The sequence below is a fragment of the Colius striatus genome, chromosome 23, assembly GCF_028858725.1.
Source record: "Colius striatus isolate bColStr4 chromosome 23, bColStr4.1.hap1, whole genome shotgun sequence".
Taxonomy (NCBI): domain Eukaryota; kingdom Metazoa; phylum Chordata; class Aves; order Coliiformes; family Coliidae; genus Colius; species Colius striatus.
This window is the reverse complement of record NC_084781.1, coordinates 5,229,843-5,254,089: the sequence shown is the minus strand read 5'-3', so window position 1 is coordinate 5,254,089 and position 24,247 is coordinate 5,229,843. Positions and strand designations below refer to the sequence as shown.

General features: G+C 63.1%; 3 protein-coding genes across 5 annotated transcripts; all 3 read right to left on the bottom strand.

Annotated features, from left to right (window-relative positions):
- Nucleotides 1–3,131: 3,131 nt before the first annotated feature.
- Nucleotides 3,132–5,770, bottom strand: C1QTNF5 (C1q and TNF related 5). The gene is made up of 3 exons (XM_062014176.1): nt 5,661–5,770; nt 4,638–4,870; nt 3,132–4,078 (listed from the first exon to the last, which is right to left on the bottom strand). Exons 2-3 carry the CDS (start codon nt 4,849–4,851, stop codon nt 3,561–3,563), a joined length of 732 nt encoding a protein of 243 aa, XP_061870160.1. The 5' UTR covers nt 4,852–4,870; nt 5,661–5,770; the 3' UTR covers nt 3,132–3,560.
- Nucleotides 5,771–7,714: 1,944 nt separating this feature from the next.
- On the bottom strand, nt 7,715–11,400 carry MFRP (membrane frizzled-related protein). Its single transcript, XM_062014251.1, has 13 exons — nt 11,347–11,400; nt 11,153–11,264; nt 10,784–10,912; nt 10,470–10,631; nt 10,145–10,388; nt 9,929–10,059; nt 9,656–9,781; nt 9,458–9,534; nt 9,181–9,329; nt 8,881–9,011; nt 8,279–8,413; nt 8,018–8,145; nt 7,715–7,939 (listed from the first exon to the last, which is right to left on the bottom strand). The coding sequence occupies exons 1-13, from the start codon at nt 11,398–11,400 to the stop codon at nt 7,715–7,717; spliced, it is 1,803 nt and encodes a 600-aa protein (XP_061870235.1).
- A 2,065-nt stretch (nt 11,401–13,465) lies between these two features.
- USP2 (ubiquitin specific peptidase 2) lies at nt 13,466–22,980 on the bottom strand. Of its 3 annotated transcripts, XM_062014193.1 has the most exons (15): nt 22,413–22,980; nt 22,132–22,184; nt 18,093–18,119; nt 17,369–17,385; nt 16,024–16,072; nt 15,621–15,744; nt 15,256–15,367; nt 15,063–15,173; nt 14,850–14,914; nt 14,654–14,757; nt 14,501–14,581; nt 14,280–14,358; nt 14,063–14,170; nt 13,747–13,867; nt 13,466–13,630 (listed from the first exon to the last, which is right to left on the bottom strand). In XM_062014193.1, exons 1-15 carry the CDS (start codon nt 22,978–22,980, stop codon nt 13,543–13,545), a joined length of 1,707 nt encoding a protein of 568 aa, XP_061870177.1. In that variant the 3' UTR covers nt 13,466–13,542. The 3 variants fall into 3 exon arrangements, with proteins under 3 accessions (XP_061870177.1, XP_061870176.1, XP_061870178.1); XM_062014192.1 differs by lacking the exons at nt 17,369–17,385; nt 18,093–18,119; nt 22,132–22,184 and having other exon boundaries at nt 16,024–16,074; nt 22,264–22,980; XM_062014194.1 differs by lacking the exons at nt 17,369–17,385; nt 18,093–18,119; nt 22,132–22,184; nt 22,413–22,980 and adding an exon at nt 18,459–18,713 and having other exon boundaries at nt 16,024–16,074.
- Between the last annotated feature and the right edge of the window lie 1,267 nt (nt 22,981–24,247).

Here is a 24,247-nt window from a genome sequence, read left to right as displayed (position 1 = left end):
AGCCTCCTGGCTAATGGGCAGTGCATAGAGTCCCTGAAACTGATGGTCAGCTGTGCCAGACCTGCTTGCTCTGGCACTGCAGCTTTTGGTGCAGGGCTATGCTGCCTGGGGAGGACATGCAGCAGCAGCAATGCTCACAGACCCATCCAGGGCATGAGATCTGGAGTCTCCAGGGACACTCTGCTCCAGAGAGCTTGCATGGGAGCCTCATGCCTGAGCCAAGTGGGCCCAGCTCAGCTCATCACAATACCAAGACCCTTCTCCTCTCCCCAGGGAGGGAGAAGCACAATGTTGCTGGGTTACTCTAGTTTAGGAGCAGAGGAGTGGGAGATGCTGACAGCTTGCTGAAACCAGGCCCACCCCCAGGCTCTGGGAAAATCCCTGGGAACCCTTTGTCAGCCCAGCTGCAACATCCCAGCCCTAATGAGCGGCTAGTGGCAGCCTGGGGCCTGACAGCAGGGAGCTGGCTCCACAGATGCTGGCTGCAGATGCTCAGCAGCATGAGCAGCTAATGATACCCGGCTCATGAAGAGGGAGCAGGTGAGGAGCAGTAGCTGAACTGTGGGGGGCCTTTGGGCTGCTCCTTAGCACCAGCTTTGCTCCATCATTAACAGCTCTGCACAGGGAGCCCCAAATGGCTTCCTCATCATCCCAACCCATCACCTTCAGCTGCCTCAGCAGCCCAAAGAGACTGCAGCCCTCTAAGTGCTCACAGCCCACTGGTGCCTCTTGCCTGCACCAGTGTCTCACTTCATAGAATCTTAAAATCATTTAGTTTGGAAAAAAGATATTGAAGTTCATCAAGCCCACCACTAAGCCATGGCCCTCAACTTCCCAGAGAGCTCTCTGACAACCCTGTCCTCCCCTGTCTGTACTCCTGTGCTGAAGTGATCCCGCTTCAGTGCTGTTTTGTTGGTAGGACAGTCCCTGCTATTTCACTCCTCAAGCCCTTTGCTTGCCCACCACATCGTCAGCTGAGTGAGGGCTGCCCCCTCCCCTGCCATTTCCAGTTAAAAGCTCTCCTTACCTGGGCAGCTGGCCTGCTGGCAGGGATCACCTGAAGATGACTGAGGAGTACTCCCTGTGATGAGGGCATTGAACTCATGCCATAACCACAAGCTTTTGGGTAAAGCAGGAGCCATCCTCCTGCTGCCAGGAGTCACCAGGACAACCTTCACCATGGAGGGCATTTCCACTTTGAAACCCAGCAAGTGCATGCTCAGCCACCACAGTTGAAGGCTTTGGGCTCTTGTAGCTGTAGGGTCTCAGAGATAATCCAGTTGATCTCTTTCATGCTTTCTCTGATGCCACAGGGACTGCTGACCTCCTCTGCCTGGCAGAATGGCTCGGACATATGCACAACCACACAGTTCTTGAAGGGTATCAGCCCCAGGAATAGGCTCCATGTGCCCTCTGCAGCTCAGGGCTGACCAGGCTGTGTCCTCCAGCTGCTGGGCACCAGGACCTTGGTGTGCTGAGGATGTATGTGCTGCTCTGAAGAGATACTAGTGCTATTTTTCTTTTCCTTTAAAAAAAAAAAGAACCACAAAACCCCCAAACAATTCACCTTCCTGTGCAAATCACTGCCTGTCAGCTGCACTACAGTACTTATGGGCTGGACCTGGCTCTTATATAGGCTTTGCCCTTGCACTGGTTAAGGGATGCTGACTCCTCCCTAACCTGAGCTCAGCTGGAATGGGGGCTTTAAGCACTCCTTCCCCGGGGACACCTGGTAGAGCTCATCAGAAGCAGTTGGAGCTTCTGTGGCTCTCCTCCTCTTATCCTCTTCTTCATCCTCCATGTACAGCAGCAGACATCCTTGTGTTCTTTAGGGGGTTCCCAGACAAAGTGTCCAGAAGCCCAGGAGCATCTCAAAGAAAGCAGAGCCCTGAAACTGCTGTGACAAGTGCTGTGTCTGTGGCTGATTCTGTTAACTGTGTCCCCCATGTTGTGATAGGGACCAGAGGATGCTCCCAGCCCCCATACAACTCCCCTGGCCTCGTCTCAAGAAAAGTAATTGTCCTCCTCCCGGAAGAGACAGCACTATCCATTGATCTGCTCTGTGCTGTTTGCCTCTGAGTGGCTCTGCTTTCAGAAGAAGCCATCAGCAGCCCAAACAGATGCTCCTGCTGTAACCCAACCCTGGGGCTGGGAGGAAGAATCTTAGAATGGTAGGGGCTGGAAGGGACCTTTAGAGATCATCTAGTCCAACCCCCCTGCAGAAAAGAGCACGAGCCTGCAAGATGGCTAGCAGAGACCCTCAGCACCCCGGAGGGCTGCAAGACCCTCAGACCCAGCACCTCCACAGGCCACTGGCATCGCTGGGCTGGGCATTCCTGCCCTAGCCCCACGCAGCCAGGCAGGTTGCAGAGTGACATGCCCCTGGCCCCAGGTCACTGCGTGATCCCCTGTCCCAGGCTGGAGAGCTATGGGGCTGTGGGCAGCTCTCTTTGGGGCTGTGCTGACTGTCCATAGTGGCACACAGGCTGGCCCCATGGCTACTGTCAGCCTGTCCTGGCTCCCAGGTGAGTGGAGCCAGATGGGGCTCTGTGCAGCACAGCTTTGTGGGGGTAGCAGCAGCGCAGTCAGGCCAGAGAAGTGGCTGTCTGGCTGGGTAAGGGGGTCTTGGGTATGTGGGTGCCTGGAAAGCTCTGCAGACATGGCCATAAGAGCCCACCCCACACATGGGCAGAGCAGCCGTCCCCAGCTCTCCCTACCAGCAGAACTCATCGCGGAGTTCGGCCGCTGGCCAAAAGCCCCTTTTCCCTGGCTGGTCCCCGCAGGGACCTATTTTTGGGCAGGAATGAGGAAGCTCTTCATTCAAGCTAAAAATAGGGCCGTTTCTTAGAGGCGGGTCACGGCGCTCCCCCTGGCAGGAAGGAGCCGGGGGCGGGTGGGGGCATCGTGTCTCCCCGCCCGGGTCCCATCCTGCTCCCTCCCCGCTCCCGAGCGCTGCGGCGGCCGAGGGCTCCCCATAGTGGCGGCCGCGGGCGGCGACGCGGGGCCGAGACCGGGACCCGCCGGGTGCCCCGCGCCCGGCTCCCGCAGCCCTGCCCGCGCCCGGGGAGCCGCCAGGAGGGGCGCGCACGGGGGCGCAGGCGACAGCACACGCGTGGCTGAGGAGCCCTTTATTGAGGGTATGGTGGAGGACCCCGTTATTGAGGGGGAAGGAGGCGCAGAGGAGGGTGAAGGGAAGGGCAACTGTTAGCCCAGGGTGGCAGCGGGACGGGCTCCTGGCCGAGCCAGCGGCCGGGCAGCCCGAGATGGCTCGGAGCGTGGGGCGAAGCTGGCAGCACGGGCCAGGGTGCCAGGCTGCGGGGATGCTGCGTGCCGAGGCGGCTGTGGCGAGGAACGGATGACAACACGGCTGTTGCATCGTGCCCCGGTGCCGGGCACCCGGGGGAATACTTAGCTCTTATGCAGCACTGCCGGAGGGGTGCTCCCCAACACCCCCCGTTCCTGCTCTGTGCTGGGCAGCAGTGGAGTGGGGCTGAGGCTTCCCAGCTCCTGGCTCTGGGAAGGAGCCAGCGCCCTGTCCCCGACTGCAGCCGAGGCTGAGCTCAGGCAAAGACAGCAGAGTTCTGCCAGTAGGAGTAGACGAGGAAGCCGGTGAAGGTGCTGTCTGTCTTGACGCTGGCGTAGAAGCCGATGTAGTCCCCCACGCCCACCTGCACCCACACCTCATCCTCAGGCTCCAGGCGGACCAGGGTTCCCCCCGAGAGCGAGGTGGGCTTGGGCCAGTTCCCATAGTACTGGAAGAAGGAAGCAATGGACTGGCCGTTCTTCATGATGTCGAACTGGAGGCTGGTGCGGTAAACGGTGGCGTGGACGGCGAAGTAGTAGAGACCTGGCACCTCGCAGGTGAACTTGCCCGTGGCGGGGTCGTAGTGGCCCTGTTCGTTGATGAGCACCACGTCGAAGCGGATGGGCTGGTCAGGCAGTGGTGGGCTGCGGGACTCGGAGCGCTTGGCACTGAAGGCGGAGCGCGGGGCTACAGCGCACTCACCCTGCGCCCCCTTCTCACCATGCATGCCATCCCTGCCGGGGCTGCCCACCTCCCCGCGGGGGCCGGGTGCTCCTGAGGCAGGCAGGAAAGGGACAGAGTTACCTCTAAGCTGCCAGCACTTGCCATCCAAGCTCCCCCCACCCCCTTGCCCAGTCCCAACGGGGCTACACACCTCCCGCAGCATTGGGTGGTGTGTGCCTACTGCAGCCAGAGTGCTGTCTGGGGAAGCAGCACAAGTGGCAAAGGCTAGACACACATGATGAGTGGGCACAGAGGCAACAGAGAGTTGGAGAAACCCCCACAGGCTGGAAAAAACGCTAGCCCAGGAGCCACGGTTAGAAAGATGCAGCTGTATTCCAGGGACAGCTCAGAGGGCCACCCTAAAGCAGGGGGCGGAACAGGGAGATGGCAGTGGAGATGAGGAGGAGTGAAGCTTTGCCAGTAAGGGGGAGCTGCTGCCTGTTGCAGGAGCAACCACAGGCAGGACCAGAGGGGCAGTGGTGGCAGGAAAGGGGCACTTCTGCAGGACAGGCTCTTGGTTTGGTAATGTGGGGCTGTGCCAGCATCCAGGACTTGCTCCCTGGCATGAGGGCATTCCCACTCTCCCCAGTAGGGATGTCTCCTTTCTTACCCGGAGGGCCCATCTCGCCCTTCTCCCCTGGCATCCCCATTGCCCCATCCCGGCCATCTCGTCCATCTCTGCCTGGCAGACCCTGGCCCCCATGGAGGCCCGGGGTTCCTGGGATGCCCGGCTGTCCTGAGCACAGGCCAGGGATTTTGTTGTCTTCGATCTGGAGGGAGCTGGTGACGAACCCGAGGAGGAAGAGGAGGAAGAGCTGTTTCATCTCGTCTGCCGTGGATGGGCTGGAAAAGGGCAGAGAATGGTAACAGCTCCGGGGACCTCGGTGAAGAGGGCTAGGAAAGGGGCTTGCAGCACTCTGCAGGGAGCGGGTGCGCGGGGACTGTTCCTCCCTCCTTCCCCCTTCGCTTTTTGGCTGCTCTCCACCCACAGCACGCCCCGACCGGCCTGCACCTGCCGCAGCATCCCCGCCACAGCCCCCTGCAGCCCCGCGGCGCGTCCCACCGCGGAGCAGCCGGTGTGGGTGCGGGAGCCAGGACGGAGCCGTGCCCGGCACGGAAGGCGGCACCTCCGTGTGTGCGCTGCCGGGAGCTGTCGGGCCCGGGCGCGGGGGTGCTGGCGGGGGGCCGCGGGGTGTCGCGGGGTTGCGTGGGACGGGAGCGTTGCGTCCGTGCGGTGCGTGGCGGGGCGGCCGCTCGGGGAGCGTGGGGGCTGCGGCGCGGCCCAGCCCTTGGCAACGTCCCCGCCGAGCTGCCGGCGGCTCCGCTCCGCGCCCGGCCGGCTCCCCGCCGCACGGTCTGCGGCCGCAGCATCCCTGGCCCGCCCGGGCCGGCCTGTCCCGGGGCCGGGGGCCGCGCTGCTTGCCCGGGCTGCTCCCGACCCTTCCCCGGGCAGCGGCCGCCGCTGGCCCCCACCCCGTGGCCTTGCCCCGGGAAAGCCGCTCTCTTTCCCCCTCCTGGACGCGACGGCTGCTACAAAGAGGAAAAGGAGGAGAAAAGTGTCTCTGCTCCGCGCGGGCAACCGAAGGCAGCACCCCAGCGAGCCCTGGCTACCCCCGGCGCGGGGTGCACAGACCTGGTCGCCCCTCCCGCTGCGGTCCCGCGGCTCCTGCCCCGCTGCTCTTCGCCGTGAAAGGGCTGCGGCTCTTCCTGACCACTTCACGCTGACGAAGGCCCTAGGAGAGGCAGCCTCTCCACCCCCCTCCTCCTCCTCACGTCTCTCCTCCCAAACACCAAAGGAAATCGAGGGCCTTGGGAGCCAAAAGCTACAAGACAAGGGGAAAAAGAGAAAGAATCCCATGGTGTCAGAAGTGCTGTGAGCAGGGGGAAGGGAGAGCGAGACAAACAGCCTGGCAAAGGGAGACACGGGCTGCAAACCGCCTCGGCTGGGCACCCGGGCAGCAGGACAGAGGGAAACAAGGGAAACAGGCAGCAGGGTGAAGGAGAAACGAGAGAAAGGCCAAGGGAGGGAAACCCAGCAAAAGCAGGGTGGGCTGAAGCAGCAGAAGGAAGGGAGAGCCCTTGGGGCGTGTGGGTCTCCTGCCTGGCAGCCTCAGGGCTGCCCCTAGCAGCAGAGCTGAGGCGAGGGAGACAGGGCACAGGCAGGCTGGCAAGTGCTCGCCCCAGGCACACACGTGGGCAGCTGGAGGGGTCTGCTGGAGGGTGCTGGTGTGGGGCCCCTGGGCAGCATGTGGGGCTGAGCGGGCAGGGAGGTGCCAGGCAGGTGGATGTGGAGGCAGAGCAGACCTGTGGCCGTGCCAGGACGCCGGGCTATAGCTCTAGGGAACCGCAGGGCACGTGGCAAAGCTGGGACTGTGCCGGGCTTTCAAAGGCGCTCCCAGCTTGCCTTTAAGTTGTTCCAGCACCGAGTGCGTCCAAGGGACACGGTCAGATGGCTGAGCAGCGGGTTGGCCCCGTGGCTGGAGGCAGCCCTGTTCCCTGCAGCAGCAGGGACCAAAGGAGCCAGGTGGGCTGGAGCCCCCAGAGCAGGGGCAGCTGTGGGGAGTGTGGTGCCCTACGCTGCTGCCCAGGGTGGGCACTGCTGCCAGTGACCCAGCTGGGCAGGGGACCTGCCCCCATGCTCAGGGCAGACAAGGGCAGCATGGCCATGCTGGAACTGCTGGCTCTCTCCTCCCTGTGCCAGTGCCCACACTGACATTGCTGGCTCAACCTTCCTGCCCCAGATGCCCCAAGGCCAGACTGGGTGCTGGCAGGGAGCCGCCTGCATTCTCTCACCCAAGGTGTGAAGGAGTTGTTGATTTTGGCCAGCTGGGAGCTGGTTTGTGGCTGCAGGGTGTTGCCAGGCCTGTGGCCATCAGGATGGCCTGAAGCCAGCATGGTCATCTCAGCCAGCAGAGCTCCAGCCCTTGCTGGGACAAGATCCTCTCCTTACACCATGAGGCCACCAGCCTGAACCCCCTCTGGGAGCTATCCATCTCCCTGGGGTCCTGCAGGCCTCTCAGGCCATTGAGGGCACAGCCAGCAGCCCATTGCCCCTGCAGCCAGACAGTCTGCTCCTGTGCCCCTCCATTCCTGCTCAGACTCTCTCACTGCAGCCCTGGCTTCCCTCCCTTGGCCCGTGCCTCGTTTTCCTCTGGGGTCTGGCAGGGCACCCCTCTCAGACCCCTCCCAAATGAGCCCACCTGCTCCATCAGGTTTATCAGCTGCTCGCTGTTTATTCTGCTGGCTTTGAGGCTGCAGGATGTGGGCAGCTTTGGGCTTTTGTGCCTGCAGGCTAGCTCACCTCAGTTCAGCCTTGCTCCCTTTGGGGAGCACTAACTTTTCCCCTGCTAGGCTAGCAGCTGCCTTCTTGCCACAGTCCTGCTGCGTGGTGTCTCCAGCACAGCTCCAAGCTGTGGGCACAGTTCCTCCAGCAAGAGCCTTTCCCTGTAGTGAGGCTGGGAAAGGACACCGGCTCTCTGAGGACTTGGTCCTGTGGGCAAGTCCATAGCATCCAGGCGCTGGTGCTGAGCAGAGGGACAGACTCCAGGGCAGGCAAGAAGTGAGGCATCTGTTAATGGGGCCACTCCAGCAGCTGGGTATTTGCAAGGGGAGGAGGATGGGGCAGACAGTTGGGGTGCAGAGCAGCTCTGGGTAGGCTGCTTCAGCCCCTGCTCTTCTTCTGCTGGGTCAGGGCTGGAAGCACTCTATGGGGTCACTGGAGTCAGGCAGGATGTTGCAGTTGATGGGCCAGAGGATGCCGAGGAGGCCAAGAGACTGCTGGCACCGCAGCTCGGCAGCCAGGCACACGGCCCTGCAGGGCTGCAGGACCCCCCCGTCCGGGGTGCACTTGGGCACGAAGAGGCTGCAGATGAGGAGACGGAGGTGCTGGTAGCAGGCAAGCTCCATCAGTGTCTGTGGGAGAGAGGAGGGGAAGTTGGCACACTGAGGCATGGCACAGCCAGCCCCGTGGGCACTCCCTGGGCAGCTCACCTGATAGTCCTGCAGCACCTCGGCAGCTCCTTCCTGATCCGGGATGGCCAGCCAGATGTTGGGGAAGGAGGTGGCGTTGTAGCCCAGCCCCAGGCACATCTCCACTTCCACGGGCTCACAGACAGAGCCTGCCACAGGGCAAGGTACTTCACTTGTTACAGCGGCAGTGATGCCCACCAGCTGTGCCTCGGGCAGATGTTAGCCACGGGGCAGCTGCCAGCATGCTGAGCACTCAGTGGAGCACCTAGAGGTGGCACTCACCAAAGGCTGGGTAGGAGACCCCTGTGCAGTTCAGCTCGTCGGTGCCATCAGGGCAGTCGTGCCAGCCATCACACACTGACTCCAGTGCCTGGCACTCCCCATTTCCACAGGAGAATTCCGAGGGGCTGCAGGTCTCTGCAAGAAGAGAGGTGCCAGTGTGGCAGGACATGGGGCTAGGCATGGGCACAGACAGAGAGCAGCCTGTTCCCAAGCTGAACACCCCTGCCCGCTCTTCTCAGTCACTGGCCAGGAGACATCCAGGGGAGTGGTTGCTGAGGCATGGCTGACAGGTGACTACTGCTGGCCCAGCTTAGAGGGATGCCAAATCCCCTGGAGTGTTTGGGGGCAGTCCTGAGGTGATGGATTGTGGCTGTGTGCGGGTGAGCCACATTCCCGTGCCTTCGATCAATGGGGTTATAGGATGGTTCAGGTGAGAAGGGACCCAAGAGGCCTGTAACCCAAGCTCCTGCTCCAAGCAGGGTCAGCAGGAGAGAGAACAGTGTTTTTTTTCTAGGGCTTTATCCAGTCTGGCCTTGAAGACTCCCAAAGCTGGTGTCTGCACAGCCCCCCTGGGCAGCCTGTGCCCCTGTTTGGCTACCTACTCTCTGTGGCATTGCGGGCTTGGTAGGTGGCAAAGAACCCATTGTCTGCTATTCCCTCATCTGCCACGAAGAGGATGGTCATGACATGGCGTGAGGAGGTCAGGGTGGGTGGCAGCTGGTGGCCGCAGAACCTGCCAGGGTTGTGGGGAGAGGGATAGGGTCAGGAGGGCAGCGGGGCCGACCAGCACCTCCCCAAACCCTGTCTGCCAGTGGCTTCTCCTCAACAGCCTGCCCCGTGCCTCGGTTTCCCCAGATGAGCCACGGAAGCCCGGGCTGGGGACGTCAGCGGTGTGCCCGTACCTGCCCATGAGGCTGGCAGCCCCTGTGCCAGCGCTGTCGTGCACCTCCACGAAGTCGAAGCTGCAGTCCTCATGCGACTCCAGGCTGAAGTTGTGGAAGTGCAGGTCGATGACGTGGCCCATGGGCACCGAGATCTGCCAGAGGCACAGCTGCGGGGCAGGGTGAAGCCGGGCAGGGGCACCCCCAGCTCTGCCCCGTGGGAGGTTATCTTCCTCCCTACCTGCCCTCATCCTCACCCTCACCCTGCTCCCGCCACCATCCCGCTGGCTACTCTCACCTGCTGGTGTGGGTACGGCTGGGGGTGGCTCGGGCTGGAGAAGTGCCCCTCCAAGGCGGTCAGCGGCCCCCCACACTCTGGAGGGACACGCACACATGCAGCTTGGCTGCTTTGGCTCTGTCTCACCTCGTCTCCCTCTGCCCAGCAGTGTGCCCTCTGTCCGGGGCTGCGGGAGCTGCAGGGGGAGTGCCAGCCCACCTTTGTGTCTCAGGCTGCAGTTGGCCTCATCGCTTCTGTCCGTGCAGTCATGGAAGCCGTCGCAGATGAAGCCCGGGTGGAGGCAGAGCCCATGGTCACACAAGTGCTCGTCCCAGGCACAGCTCTCTGTAGCGCAGGTGGAGACGGCCGGGGTCGCGGTGGCATCCCAGCGAGCACCCTGCCCTGCCTCTGTGCTGAGGGCTTTACAGGGTGCCCCCTGCACAGTCCACCACCTGCCCCACTGCAGCCCTGGCAGTGCCTAGGAGAACTCACTGTCACTGGGAGCCACGGCACGGTACCGGGCGCTGAAGCCCGCGGCACCCACGCTGCTGTCAGAGACAAAGGTGACGCGCAGGTGGTTGGAGTTGGTATTGAAGGTCGGGGGGGCCACGTTGCCACAGAACCTGGGGACACAACAAGGGCTGACATTGCTCACTCCTGGACCCGCTGACCCTTCACCACCACACTGCCACGTTCCCTGAGCCCTACCTGGTTGGGCCCCCCCGAGCCAGGGCAGGATCCGTGCTGCCAGCCCCCTGCTCCTCGTGGAGCTCCACGCGATCGAAGAGGCAGGAGGCAGTGCCCTCCACGCTGAACGTCTCCATCTTCAGCTGGATGGCGAGGCCGGGGCCCACCTCGATGTGCCAGATGCAGAGCACATTGGGTGGGTACGGGCTGGGGTAGTTGGGAGAGCTGAAAGAGCCCTCGGGGCCCCGCAGTGTCCCGCCACAGGCTGCACAGGGCAACAGTGTGGGCATGAGCTCGTGCTGTGGGGCACTGCCATCCTGCCAACGTTGCCCCGTACAGGACTTACCTGGGGCTGGTGTGCTGGTTGTGGGCAGCCAGCTCTGGGTTGGGGTGGCAGTTGCTTTAGGGGCTGGGGAGTCCCTTTGGGTGGGCGTTGCAGCGGTGGTGGTGGTGCCACGGGCAGGCAGAGCTGCATCTGGGGTGCTGGGGGGCTGCGGGGACGTCAACTCTGTGCCCGGGGAAAGCAGGGACAGCTCAGCCCCCAGAGAAGGAAAAGGCTGCCGTGTGGGGAAGGGGCTTAGGAAGCCCACCCAGCTCCATGTCCTCTGCTCCCACCCAACCCCACTTGTGTCCCCCAGTCCTCTCTGATCAGGCACTCACGGTGGATGATGATGCCCAGGAGGAGGGCGACGAGGAAGAGAAGGATAGCGGTCATAAGAGCCACGCAGAGCCAAGTGAACTTGCAGTCAGGGCGGTACTGCCAGCCTGCCTGGCCCCAGAGCTGCTGGCCTGCAGGAGGGTGAGGAATGCGGGCAGAGCTGGGGTGCTGTTAGCCATACCCCCCCCACCGACCCTCTCTGCAAGGCTGGCTGAGCACATCCCAATCTCTTGTCCCCAGAGTGCTGGAGGGTCCCCTAAGCAGCCCCAGAGCCCTGCGGGGAGCTAGCCCCACCACCCTGCTCCCAGCCCCATAGCTGCCCCTGGCAGTCCTGTGGACAGGGGCCTGTGTACAAACCCCCAGGCGGGTACCGAGGCCATCCTGGGGTGATGTGGGGCTGGTTCTGTCCTCATCTGGTGGGCTCTCGGTGCTCGGCGCTGCCTGGGGCTCCTCACCCTCGAAGACAGGGTTGCAGAACTCTGTCTACAAGAGAGTGAGCGGAGGTGGCACCACGGGGACCACCCTGCAGAGCCCCGTGGGTGGCTGGTGGGGTCTCGCAGCCTACCTTGCTGTGGTCCAGAGCCTCGGGGCAAAGCGTAATTTCAGTGAAGTCTTTCATTGCAGCAGGTGATTCCCAGCACAGCCTGGCTAAAAGCCACCCCAGCCCTCCAGCACTGCCCACTCCTCCCCAGCTGCCCCCATCAGCACTGGGGCAGCCCCTGCTCTGGCACCGGGGTGGCAGCACCAGCTGTGCCTACTCATGCCACGCCGGCGCTGGACCCCGCACAGCCCTGAGGGCCATGAGTGAGTGCAGGGAGCCTGGCGGCCCCAGTCCCCTCTGCAGGCCCCTTCCCCCTCGTCCCCTTAATCCGGCTCAGCTGAGGATGCCGAGGTCAGGCTCTGGCATGGAGAACCAGCGTCTTAAAGGGGAAGGTGTGCTCACAGGCATCCTGTCAGGAGCCTGTCCCGCCAGGAACAGTGCTTTAGGTCTGCCTGCTGCCTCTGGACTCCCCTGGCACAGGGCAGCACTGAAGGGGGCTGTTGGGGAGCCTGGGCTCCATGCAGCCCTCCTTCTTTCATGCCTCCCTGGCACAGGGTGCCTGAATCCACCACCTTCATTCCCTTTGCCCCTTAATGCCTTGGTGCCCGCCTGCATCCGTAAGCAGAGGAGAAAGGAGCCATTGTTCAGGGGCTTTGGGTGACTGAAGAGCATGGGCACTGGGGAAGCTCCACAGGGCTGGAGGAGGAGGAAAAGCTCCTCTGCCTCTGTGGGTGTCTGGAGGAGAGGGTCTGCTGTCTGCTCCCGGGGCTCTGGAGCCACGCTCAGGCTGGCTGCTCCAGCGATGGTGTTGGTTCCCTCCTGCTTCTGGAGCTATGGTCCTGTATCTGCCCACCCTGAGACAAGCACGTGTACACAGTGCTCTGTTCAAGCTAAAATTTATTCCTGCATGGGTCTCCCTTGTATGAGACCGTTCCTGCCCATCTTGCTTACACAGTAAACAAGCCACCTGCCAAGCAGCCGCGCTGCCCTAGTCCAGGACCTCCCGCAGGCAGCCTCTCCATCCATCCTGGCTGCCTCCCCCAAGCTCCCCAGGATGCCTGAGCTGAGTGGGATTGCTCACAGCTCAGAGGGCTCAGCCTGTGCCTGCAGGGCCAGCCAGGGTGAAGCAGACGAGGTCTCTGGGCTGGATGTGGCTGCCTTGCGGGCTGGGGCTGCGATGGTGCCGGGTTGGGCCCATCTCTCCTCCCCGCTGCACCTTGGGGAAGGCAGGATGGTGAGGAGAATAAATTAGAGAAAAGGATCAAAAGGCCACTGGCGTTTGCTAGCTGGAGGACAGAGCAGCAAGGTGGGCAGGTGGGGACAGGCAGCCCCTGGAGCTCCCCATCACAGGGAAGACAAAGCCCCAGTTGCATATGGTCTCGGAAAGCCACCGTCTTCCTCTCCTCTGCAGCACGGACGCTCCTGTGCAACCCCAACAGCCTCCCACTCCCCTAAATGGTTTTAAGGCACCGTCGTATGAGGAGACAGGTAAAAACCTACCCGAAGCATCCCCTGGCATAAGTCCCTGGAGAGCCAGGAAGTGGGAGGGTGCTCCAGGTTGAGCAAAGTCCACTATAAATACATATAAATTCCACAAAATGTTTTCCTCCCTCCTATCCATGAGCCTGGGCCAGAACTCAGGTGGCTTTGAGGAGTGTGCATGGGGCAGCTGGTGGGGATGCGCTGCCTGAGAGGGGACGGAGGCAACTGAAGGGCCAGGGTCCTTTGCCAGGAGGTTCAGAAGTGCTGAGAGGTCAGGAGCAGTTCACAAATCCTCTGTGATGGCCAAGCAGAATGGGAGTCCAGGAGGAATGCAGGAGGCTCTCTTGGGTGCCCAGCTCTGGGTGCTCCCCCTGGGAGCAGAGGTCCTGGCTGAGCTGATGGGGCAGGCAGCCCCATGCCTGCAGCAGCCCTTGCTCAGTAATTTTATTACACACCACCAAAAAAACCTCCAACCCAAAATGGTGCCCAAGGTAAAAACAAATGTCAGCAACCAGGAGGTGCCTGAGCTCCCTGGGCCCTGCCATGCGCTGCCCTCCTCTGTGGGGAGCTGAGGAGTCCTTGCCTGGGGTCTGCTCCTGGCCTCCGCCAGCCTCCTGCTGCAGCCACCTTGGGGTCTCTCCTCTTCACCCCACTTTGTACCTGGGGGGCAACCGGTCAAAAAGTGGAGCAGCTGTCTCTGAGGGCTGGCATAAGGGGTCCCCAGGGAGGCAGGGCTGGCTACATGCGGGAGGACGGGCTGGCCAGCTCGTAGAAGAGCAGGTAGGCATCGCTGCTGCGGATGTGACTGGATGACATCGGGGTGACACTGCAGAGAGGAGGAGATGTGCTGTGAGCTATGGGGCTGAGGCACTGGGAGGCCCTGGGCTGCTCCCAGGATGGCCCTGTTTGCCCCAGCCCCGCAGCTGCCCCGTGCAGCCTCACCGGGCATCGTTGAAACTGTGCCATTCGCTGGAGACAGGGCTCTTGCAGTAGGCAGTATAGTGGCCTCCCATGGTGGTGCCCGAGTGGTTGGAGACAGCGTAGAGGTTGTAAACGGCGTGGTCTACGGGGAGCAAGGCTGGAGTGAGCTGCAAGGGCTGCTACCCACAACATGCCAGCACAGAGTGGGGCCTGGCTGCTGCTCCCAACCCCTCCCAACCCCCGACAGGCTGCAGCACCCCAGGAGCCACGAGGGACCCAGCCAGGAGCTGCTGAAAACCCAGGGCCCAGAGAAAGACACACAGGGCTGGGCACTCACTGCAGCTCTGTGAGGCAAACTCCCGGAGGTCCAGGTCCTTCAGCTGGAAGTTGACGAAAGTGGTGAGCTTGCTCGTTCGTACCCTGGCCTCTGAGAAGCGCTTCAGGTCTACAGGGTCATGTCAAGGAGCCGAGGGATAAAAGGCAGCCTGTGAGGAACTGCCTGCCCCCCCCATTTCCACCCCAGCAGCCCCCAGCCCCATCCCTGCGAAGGATACGAAGCACCAGGATCTTGGGAAACTTCTGGATGCTGAATTTCTTCGTGCACCTCGTCCTGGCTTTGCAGCGGCAACACGTCTGTGGAAGACGGCACAAGCAGGAGGCTGAGTGCAGAGGCCAGCACCACCAGGCACTGAACTCACAGTCCTGGCAAGGCAGGCACAGAGGGAAAATGGCCCAGCCTGCCTCAAGGCGAGCTCCCCTGCCCCACACCCCATACCGGTTTCTCGTCCCCATCCAGCACGTCCTCTTTGGTGAAGAGCCGTAAGCAGTCCATGAGAGTCACCTCCCCGTAGCTTTTCTGTGGGGGCACAGCGTGAGTCAGGGACAGTGTGTGTGGGGCAGGGCACTAGGGGCTGCAGTGGCCCCTTACCTTGGGGATGGGCAGAGACAGGTCCCAGAAGGGGTCAAAGGCTGTGGAGCAATAGCCACACTCGCTGCAGGTCAGGGAACTCTTCAGCTGCCCCACGAAGAGGTCTGGTGGGGATGGGACAAAGCAGGGTGAGACCCTTGGTTCCCAGCCCTGCTCCCAGCCCAGTGCTGCCCTCCTCTCCCCCAGCCCCACTCACCACCAATGCGGCTGTCTTCCCTCTCCTGGTACCTCCTCCACATCTGGCGGCTCTTCTCCTCATCACTGCAAGAGATGGGGAGGCAGAGAGATGCTGGGTGTGGGCTGAGGGACTCCAGCCCCTTGCAACCCAGCCCAGGAGGGAAGTGTGTGGTCCCCGGGCAGCAGAGGCTGTCTGTGTGCACAGCCGCTGCTCTGCCCCCGCAGTGCTTACGGGAGGTGGTCCAGGGGGTCGGTGCTGGTCCGTGGTCGCACCAGCACTCGGTTCACCTCGCTGTGCAGCCCGTCCAAGAGGAACCGCAGGAACTCCTGTGCATCCTGCTGGCTGCAAGAGACGGGGCAGAGCCAGTGAGCTGCAGCAGGGGCTTGGCTCATTCCCACCCCCCACCACCACTGGCACCCCTTACTTGTAGCCGACGAAGCGGGGAGCGTATCTCTGGATCTGCGTCTTGAACTCGGAGGGGCTCACGCTGTCATTGGGGGACGAGGTCCAGAGCAGCTGAATCAGCTTTGCAAATTCTGTGGGCAGAGAGGCAGGGCAGCAGTGTGGCTGGTGCTGGCTGGCTCTGGTGGCACAGAATTGCTGTGCCCTCCTGGAGAGAGCTTGGACTCCCTCTCTTCTGGCCTGCCCCATGCTCTCTGGAGAGGCGACTCATTCCTCCCCCTGGCTGGGCACAGTGCCTGTGCTAGCAAGGCTGGGTAGAAGCACCAACCTCTGCATGGGGGGCCGCCAGGAGATGGGGGGGCCCAGGGGCACAGGCCTGTGCGTTACCTGACATGAGCGCGGTGCGCATGCGGCTGTTGTTGTTGAGGTCCCGCAGGTACTGGTTCTGCAGGCAGTAATCCCGTAGCTCCTTGGTGTTGCTCAGGCACTGCAGGATGGAGTTCATGAAGCACTGGGGGAGGCAGAGGAGAAAACCATGGCAACGGGAGGGAGAGAGAGGCAGGGGGACACCTGGGGTGGGTGGGTACAGGAAAGGGATGAAGAAGGGCGCAGCAGTGGAACCTCTTCCTCAGTCAGTGCTGTGGGGAACAGGGTGCAAGGAGCTGACTGTGAGAGCCTGAGTGCTGGGGGCAAGCTGAAGGGACAAGGGCTGCCCACTGCTTCACAGACACACCTGCTGAAGAGCATGGTGTGAGCAGGGGTCATGCCAGGTGTCTGGGGAAGCACTCACCGTGTTGCCGAGGTTCCGCAGGCCAGTCAGCCCCTGCACCGCCTTGGAGCTCTGCAGAGAGAGGGAACAGGGCTGAGGCAGTGCATCCTGAGGCCAGATGGGAACAGAGGGTGAGATCTGGGCTGACAGGCCCCATCCTGCTTGCCATGCTGCTGCTGAGCAGCTCCCCAGCTCGGGACAATGTGCAAGGCTCAAAGTTCTCTCTGCCTGGTGCCACTGGTGCTCCATGCCCTGGGCTGTGGGCCAGGATAGCCTTTGCTGCCTCTCATTGCCAGCCTCGTGCCTCGGGCAGCTGGGGAGTGGCAGTGCCCTGTGCCTGCCCCATGGCTGCAGGAGGTGCATGGTGACCCGACACTGCCCGCCTTGGCCTCACTGGGTGTCCCCCAGGACACCCTGCACAGGCACAGCCCAGACTTTGGCACAACTGCTTTGCAGTATAAAGTCCATCTGGGAAAGCATAAGCCCAACTCCGTGGCTGCCAGCCCGAGGGACCGGCTGGTGCCCAGCAGTGCCCTCCTGAGTGCTCGCTGGTCTAGCAGTGCTGTGCCTCTGCCACGGGGCTCTTCCAGGTGCCCAGGTAACCCCCAAACCACGCAGGCTCCCCCCAAGCAGACAGGCACGGGCAGCTGAGGGCTGGGGTCAGAAAGCATCACCACCCTTTGCTGGAGAGGCCGGGAGTGCAGAGGGGTTGCCCATGCCTCTGCCAGTATGGGGGACCAGGTGCTGGTGGGGAGGAGCAGTGAGAGCCCAGGGGCTCTGCTCCCAGCCCTGCATGCGAGTCCAGCACAGAGGTGTAATGGTGGGGCTAGACCTGCCTGGCATGGGGAGCGGCCGAGAGATCAGCCCCAAGATGGCCAGGTTTTAAGAATTCTCAGGCAGATGCCCCAGCTGCCCACCCCAGGAGGAGGAGGAGGAGGAGGAGGAGGAGAAGAGGAGGGGGCTCGTCAGCTCTGAAATAGCAGCAGCTGGTGTGTGTGTGGGAGGTGCTGAGCACCCAGCCCTGACAGCAGCCCAAAATAACCCAGATCCAGTTACATGTGCTCCTTAGCGACGGTGCAGGCATCACCCACTGCAGGGGACCCAGCTGCCCTGGGTGGGCACACGCGGGTGAGCCGGACTAAGCGGGTGCCCTGTGTGCCACTGTCCCCACAGTGACCAGCACACAGGGGTGTCCCCAGCTGTGCCCAGCTGCAGTGCTCAGTGCCAGGGGTAGCTGTGCAAAAGGGCCAGGCAAACCCACTGCTTCTCCCTGAGCCGGGACCCCTAAGCCCAGGGGGCAGGCTCAGCTGGGCAAGGGGCGCCATCAGGCTGTGGCAGGTCAATGCCACACCATGGCTGGAGGAACTGGCTTGGCTCTGGCCCCTAAGCAGATGACGCTGAGCAGGCAGCAGGACAAGAGGGTCTGTGTCCCAACAGTCTACATCCCTCAAAGGGGCTGACTCCCTGAGGGCATGCTGCTTGTATCCCCACACCTACTGCAGGGAAGGTCACCATGCCAGAGAGGGTAGCAGCAACCCCTGGGAGCTACCCCAACGTGTCCCAACTATCCCCACCACAATGCTGCTGGTCCAACCGCCCCGGTTGGGCAGCTCCCACTATGTGCCAGGAGGGCCCAGAGCGTCCCACCAACACGAGTGCAAGCCTCCATACAGACCTGGAATTTGCCCACTGCCTGGCTGGGCCAGGATCTAGGCTGCTTTCTCTGCTTAGGTTGCCTGGAGCAACCCCAAGGGAGGGCTGTGGCTAGGGCTGGAGTGGGAGGCAGCTGCCCCCATACCATGGCACGAGCTTCTGTGCACCGAGGTCTTATTCCCCCCGCTGTTTTTCCCTCCCCTGGGTGACTCAACTCCAGCTAATCCCTCTTGCTGTTCGGGGCTTTATCTAGGACATGGCGCTGCTCAGAGGCAGGGAAGGAGCCGGCTCACGCGGCTGGGGCGTCCCCAAGGCTGCAGTGCAGGAGGGGCAACGAGGATCGGGACAAGGGGTAAGATCCAGACTGTCCTGCCCCAGCCGAGCCCACACGCCAAGCACCTGGCGGGGCACAGGAGTGCTGGAGCAGCCAGACTTACATAAGTGCCCAAACCCTGCCCTCCCCTCTGCCGTCTCCACACCGGGAGATCTGCCCCGGCACTGTGGCTCCGGGGACAGCCGAGCTCGGCCCGGTGACCCCGGCAAAGGGCTACGGTGGCTAGGAGCCCTCGCCTTGTAGCAGGCAGGCTGGAGCACAGGGACTTGGCCAAGGTCACGGAGGGGGCTGGGCCACAAGAGGGACTCAGGCGTCCCGACACGTGCTTTCACCCGCTCCTCGGGCGGGCGCCGGCCCCGCGGCCCCACGGCGGGGGCGCCCACCTCGGGCAGCCCGAGCTCCGGCGAGGGACCCCCGCGGCGCCCCGCGCTGCTTCCCCACGGCCCCCCCCGAGCGCCAGGGCTCGTACCTTGGTCTTGTTGAGGACGAGCCCGACGAAAGTGGAAACCAGCAAGGACCCTGGCATAGAGGTGCGGGGACGCAGGTCCTTGTGAAGGTCGGGGAGCGCGGGGGGCTCCTCGGGCAGTGTCACCGTGTACGAGTCCCTCATGATGGCCCTGGCAACCGGCGCGGCGACAGCCCGCAGTCGCTGCCGGGGGGCTGCCGGGCGAGCACCCCTCGCCTCGGGCCGGCTGTGGCGCGGGGGGATTCAGCCACCCGGCCCCGCCGGAGCCCGGCCGCGCTCGGTGCCGGTGCCGGTGCGGGGCTGACGGCACCTGAGCGCCGCTGACATCAGCTGCGTGGAGCGGCGGCCGCACCGCCCCCCCGGCCCGCCCCGCCCCGCGCCGAACGGCCCCGCCGCCGCCCGGGGGGCCCGCGAGGGGCGGCCGTGCCCGCGGGCGAGCTGCGGGCAGCGGGCTACAGCGGCCCCGGCCCCGCGGGAGCTGCGTGCCGTGCCCCGGGCGAGCTGCGGGCAGCGGGGTACAGCGGCCCCGGCCCCGCGGGAGCTGCGCGCCGTGCTCCGGGCGAGCGGGGCTCGTGGGCTGATGGCCGCGCTGGCCCGAGAGCGCTCAGCGCTGAGCGGGGCTGCTCCCGCCGCGGGTGACTGGGAGAAGCTGGCTGGGTGAAAGGGGGACAGTCCCATGGCACAGAGAGGGACTCGGGGCTGCTGGAGAGCGTTGTGGGGCTCCTCGGCATCTGGCTGCCCTGCCGGGCCAGCGCCAGGCTCGCGGGCAGTGACATTTCAGGGGAACAGAGCAAGAGCAGTACCAGTCTCTTTGAGCTCAGAGGGTTTTTCAGCACCTTGCTTCCTTCTCCAAATTCTGTGTGGAGCAAAGCCTCCATCTGCTGCAACCCCTCTGAGTGCTGGGTAAAGTGAGGCACGGAGCAGGCAGGGCTCTGGCTCTTCTGCAGCAAGGGCAGATGCGGAGGCTGGCTGGGAGCCCAGGTGTCCTGCGTCCCAGTCCTGCATCTCCTGCTGGTTCACCCCTCTGACCGCAGCAGGGTGAGCAACCCAAGCTTGTGCCTGTGGTGCCTCACCAGGTACCTCACCCGCTCGCTCAGGGAAATTTCCATGGGAAACCAGCACAAGGAGGACATTCAGGATGCTCCGAGGACAGCCAGAGCCTCTAGCCTCGCCGAGGGGGCTGCAGGCCCCAAGCAGAGCCTGCTTTCCTCTCCTGTACATCCCAGCCAGAGCCACTGCCTGCTCTTTGAATCCTAATTGCTGCAGATGCAGCCTCCCCTGTCCGCGTCGCGAGCTCAGAACAGCCAGTGGAGGGGCTGACGGCAGGGGGAGGGAGGGAGACTATTTTTGGCACCAGCAAAAATATCTGAGGAGGCATCTTGCAGCGTTATTCATCTGCAGGGCCAGGACTTTTTGCATCACAACAGGAGGCTTGTCGTAATCCTCGCCCGCGTGTGCGCGCATGTGTGTACATATACACACGGCAGTGGTGTGTACAGCGTACACAGGCAGCGACACAGCGTGTGCACCCCACCAGCCTCATGCATGCTGCGTGGGTGTCCTGTCCTGGGGCCTGGAGCCACGGCATAGCACGTGGAGTGCTGCATCAGTGCTGTGACGACAGCCAGGTCACCCAGCACCCTGCCCCGCAGCCAGCCTGGGGGCAGGATTTACCCCGGTGTGTAGCCTGCCCCGAGCACTGCACAAGGTGCTGGCGCAGCACTCCCCCTGGGGATGTGGCAAGAGCTGGTTCCATGGTGAGAGGGGTGGCGTTCAGCCACGTCTCGTGCAGAACCACGTGCCTTGGTGACCATCGGGCACCCTGGTCCAAGGACCAAATTCCCCTCCAGCCCGAGTGGCACATAGGCTCTCGTGGCGAGGCTGGAGCAGGAGAGAGAAGGGGAGCCCTGCTGGGATGGCATCACTCAGAGCTAGCTCCATGGCCTCAGTTGTCCCCTCTGCAGCGGTGACCTTCTGCCACGGGCAGAGGTTGCCACGGGCCCGTTTGGCACCACGAAAGCAGGCAGGGCCAGGACTGGCTGCAGGCCAGAAGTGTCAGCTGCTCAGGATGGAACTGTGGAGAGCTGCCGGCAATTTTGTGGGTGGCTCTGGCCTTCTGACCCTGTGTTCACCCAGGGTGGTTAATGGGGCGGCACAGCTCTGCTCCTGCCCCCCACCAGCCTGCCGTTCCCAGGAGCCAGCGGCTCGCTAGGCATGGCCCCTCTCTGCAGCTGCATGTGCCTTCCTTTGCCCCGTGGGACAGTAAACTGAGGCACAAAGTGATGCTGTGGGCAGCCACAAATGTGGGCACCCTCAGCTCCTGGCTGCAAACTCCTCTGCGTGGTGGTTTGTGCGTTGCAGAGGCAGGAGGTGCCTGTGGAGGAAAGGATGGGTGATGGCACTGAGCCAGCCTCATGGCGGTAGTGGGCGCTTGGGTAATGGGGCAGAACCAATGGCAGCAGCGGGACTGCGACATGTGCTGGTTTCCGGGACCGGGCATGACCGCAGGCGCACAAGTCTGGTTTACGATCGGTACATTTGCTTCCCAGCTTTGGGAACGGAGGGAAAAAAAGGGCAGGAGTGGAAAATAGCAGGTGTGCCCATCAAAGCACTGAGGAAACCTAAACCAGTGTCAGCAATCCAGCCCTCCTTGCCTGCCCCGGCACGGATGCCCACCCTGTGCCAGCTGCCAAGCCCTGCTCACCTTTGCTCACCTGTCTGGAGAGCCCCCGTCTGCACTCACATGCAGCCACAGGGCTGTGGTTTGGGAGGAGCACAGCTCCTGTGCCCCATGGCCATCCCACAGCAGCGGGCTGGCACATCAGGGTGGCATGAAGCCACCTGGATTGGAGATCCCTGTCCCAGCAGAGCTGCTAGGGGCTTTAGTGAGGCTGGTGGTGGCTGCTGGGTTCCCCCTCAGCTCCCCCTACCGGGAGAGGAGGAGGCAGGAATTCCCTTGCACAGCACCAATCCCGGACTTGATTTGCCCCTCAACCTGCTCCCCAACCCCAGAGCTGAGGGGCAGGGAGCAGGCAAGTTGGGTACAGCGTGTCCCACACCAGGGCAGGGTGCTGCTGGCTTGGTTTGGCAGATGATGGTGGGGCAGGGCAGCAAAGGGCAGGTCAGATCCTGCACCAGGGCAGACGGGCCCCTACCATGGGTGAATGAAGGCTGACTGGAATAAGAGTGGGAGACAATGCAGATCTTGGAAGGGAACCTGAGTGGAAAATTACCAGGCTGCTCCCAGGCTGGGCTGTGTCTGGTGCCAGCTCCCAGCCCAGCCCAGGGCTCTGGGGATGGTGATACTGGGGCACTGAGCGCCTGCCATCACCTGTGATGCTGTATGTGCTGCCGTGGAGAAACTGCTGCTTCCCTGGCTGCCAGGGCCAGGGCTGGGGCACCATGACCCAAGATGGCAGCAAGAGACTGTGCCAGGGATCAGGCACCACCAGGCACCAGTGAGAAACCTGACTGGCAGCTGTGCACCGAGTCACTGTGTCATCACCCGCCGTCACGCACACGTGCAGGGCACATGCTCCTGCCAGCACATGGGCACCTGCAGAGGACACTGCCTGCCTGCACACGGCTGCCTCAGCAGCTCTATCCCAGGACTGCTGTGCCAGCAAGGGCAGCTTGAAGGGTGAGCAGCGGCCCTGCTTGGCACAGAGGCAGAAACTGAGGCACAGAGCAACGTGCCAGGATTCCCAGGCAGAGCGCATAAGGTGCTCTCTGTCTCAGAGCAAGTGGACACAGACTACACATCCCTTAAAAGCAAAGCTTTGTGTCCCCCCCTGAAGGCACCACATACCATGGGGTCCCGGGCGGGCACGTCGCAGCAGTCATTGCTCCTCTCGCTGGGCTGGCTGGGGCAGCGGCTGCCCGAGGGCGGCAGGGCAGAGCCCAGGGTGCTCTGCGAGGGGCTGAAGGGTCCCACGGGGAGGCTTTTCCTCCCGTAGCTCTCCAGGTAGCCGCGGACGTAGTCGGAGCGCGCAGCAGCCTGGTAGAGACCCTGAAGGGCGCCGAGCTCCTGGCGGCCTCGGGGGCTGATGGTGCTGGGGTTGAGCGCGTAGGCACTGTCCGAGGCGTGCAGCCCCGAGAACTCCCGCGCCAGGTCCGAGTGGCTGATGGATTTGCGACGGCTGAGCAGCGCGGTGGTGGGCAGGAAACCTGTGGGGCTGCCGGGGGTGGCCGCGAAGGAGTAGCACGTACCCCCGCTCAGCCCCCCGCCGGACAGCCGCGGCTGTGTGCGGCCATACGCGGGGCTCAGGCGGATGCTGGGGTCGGGGTAGAGGGGCAGCGGGCTGCCGTCATAGCCGCTGCCCGAGGACAGGCCCCCGTGGTGATACTGGGGGGAGGGCAGGTAGCTGGCTTTGAAGCCAATTTTGTCACTGTCTGCATAGGACATGGCCAAGGTGGAGCCATAGGAGGTGTAGGAGCTGTAGCCGCTGGGCACCTTGCTGTAGGTGGTCTCGGCGTAGCGGGACGAGTCGACGTAGCGCTTCAGGGTGGAGGAGAGCTGGGACATGCTGCAGGCTGGGGCTCAGCGGGCTCTCCCGGGGGCATCGACTGCAAGAGAAGAGACAAGGGATCAGCTTCCATGGGCCATGGTCAGCACAATGAGGCACCCACCCAAGTAATTTGCTGGCTCCTAACTTGCCTGGAGAGCCTGGGAGGGGTGGGCAGGCAGGAAACCAGGGGAGGAAGGGTGTGGGGGGGCTGTGGGGTGCAGGATGGCCATGGCTTCCCCTTGCTAGCCCTCCTAGAGAGCTTGGGAGCCCTGGGGCACAGTCAGAGGAACTCAGCATCCCAGCACCCACAGTCACTGAAGCCACCGCAGCAGTCACATCTGGCTCAGCCCTGACATCTCTGCCACACATCCCGTGGCTGCCCTACTCTGGGTGCTGGAGGGGTGTCTCAGTGCCTCCTCCAAATGGGAGATAGTTGCCTGCTCACAGTCGTGATACTTCGGCCCAGCTTGGGCTGAGATAGGCATGTGGGGTGGACCGATCCAGCCAGCTCAGCACCTTCCCCTGGTTATTCACAGATAGTGCCAGGGCTTGGCAGCGGACTGGCATTTCCAGTTCACTGCTAACACACCCCCGACTTGGCTGAGAGGGAAACTGAGGCACGGTCAGGAAGTCAGTGCAGGAGTCCTTGCTACCCACACCTGCTCCCTACATGGTGCCCAGCACCAGGCAGTGGGTGAAGACCTCAGTGAAGCCACAACAGCCCAGGGGCCATGGGGGACTGTGGGGCCAGCCATGGATCTGTGGCAGAGGACTGCCCACCCAGGCAGCCTGCCCATTGCCCTGCCATGGCTGTGCCCGGCCAGCCTCCATCAGTAACTCAAGCCGATGCCAGCCCTCCTGGTGAGGCAGCTGCTGTGCCCCTGCTGGCCAGGCACACACAGCTCAAACACGTGGGCAACAGCCCAGCACTCAGTCCCCACAGGGAGCTGGTAGCTTCTGCGCCATGGCACCTGCCAGGACAGGGCATTGTGGCAGCCCACAGCCTCCCATGCCCACAAGTGCAGGCTGTCCTCAACCAGAGGAAGGTTTGCTCCCAGCACCCATGCTGACAGGCTGATGGCAGATCCCCTACCTGTCCTGGGGCTGTGGCTGGAGGTGGGGTGGGCACGACCCCGGCTGAGATCCTCTGTCCTGACGTGATGCTACTGGCGTCCTTTTCTCGGACCAACAGTGGCTCATGTGGCTCCGAGAGTCTCCAGTCACCCAGGAGATGACCCTGATTCACAGGCTTTTCCCAGCCCAGCCCAGCCTAGCCCAGCCCAG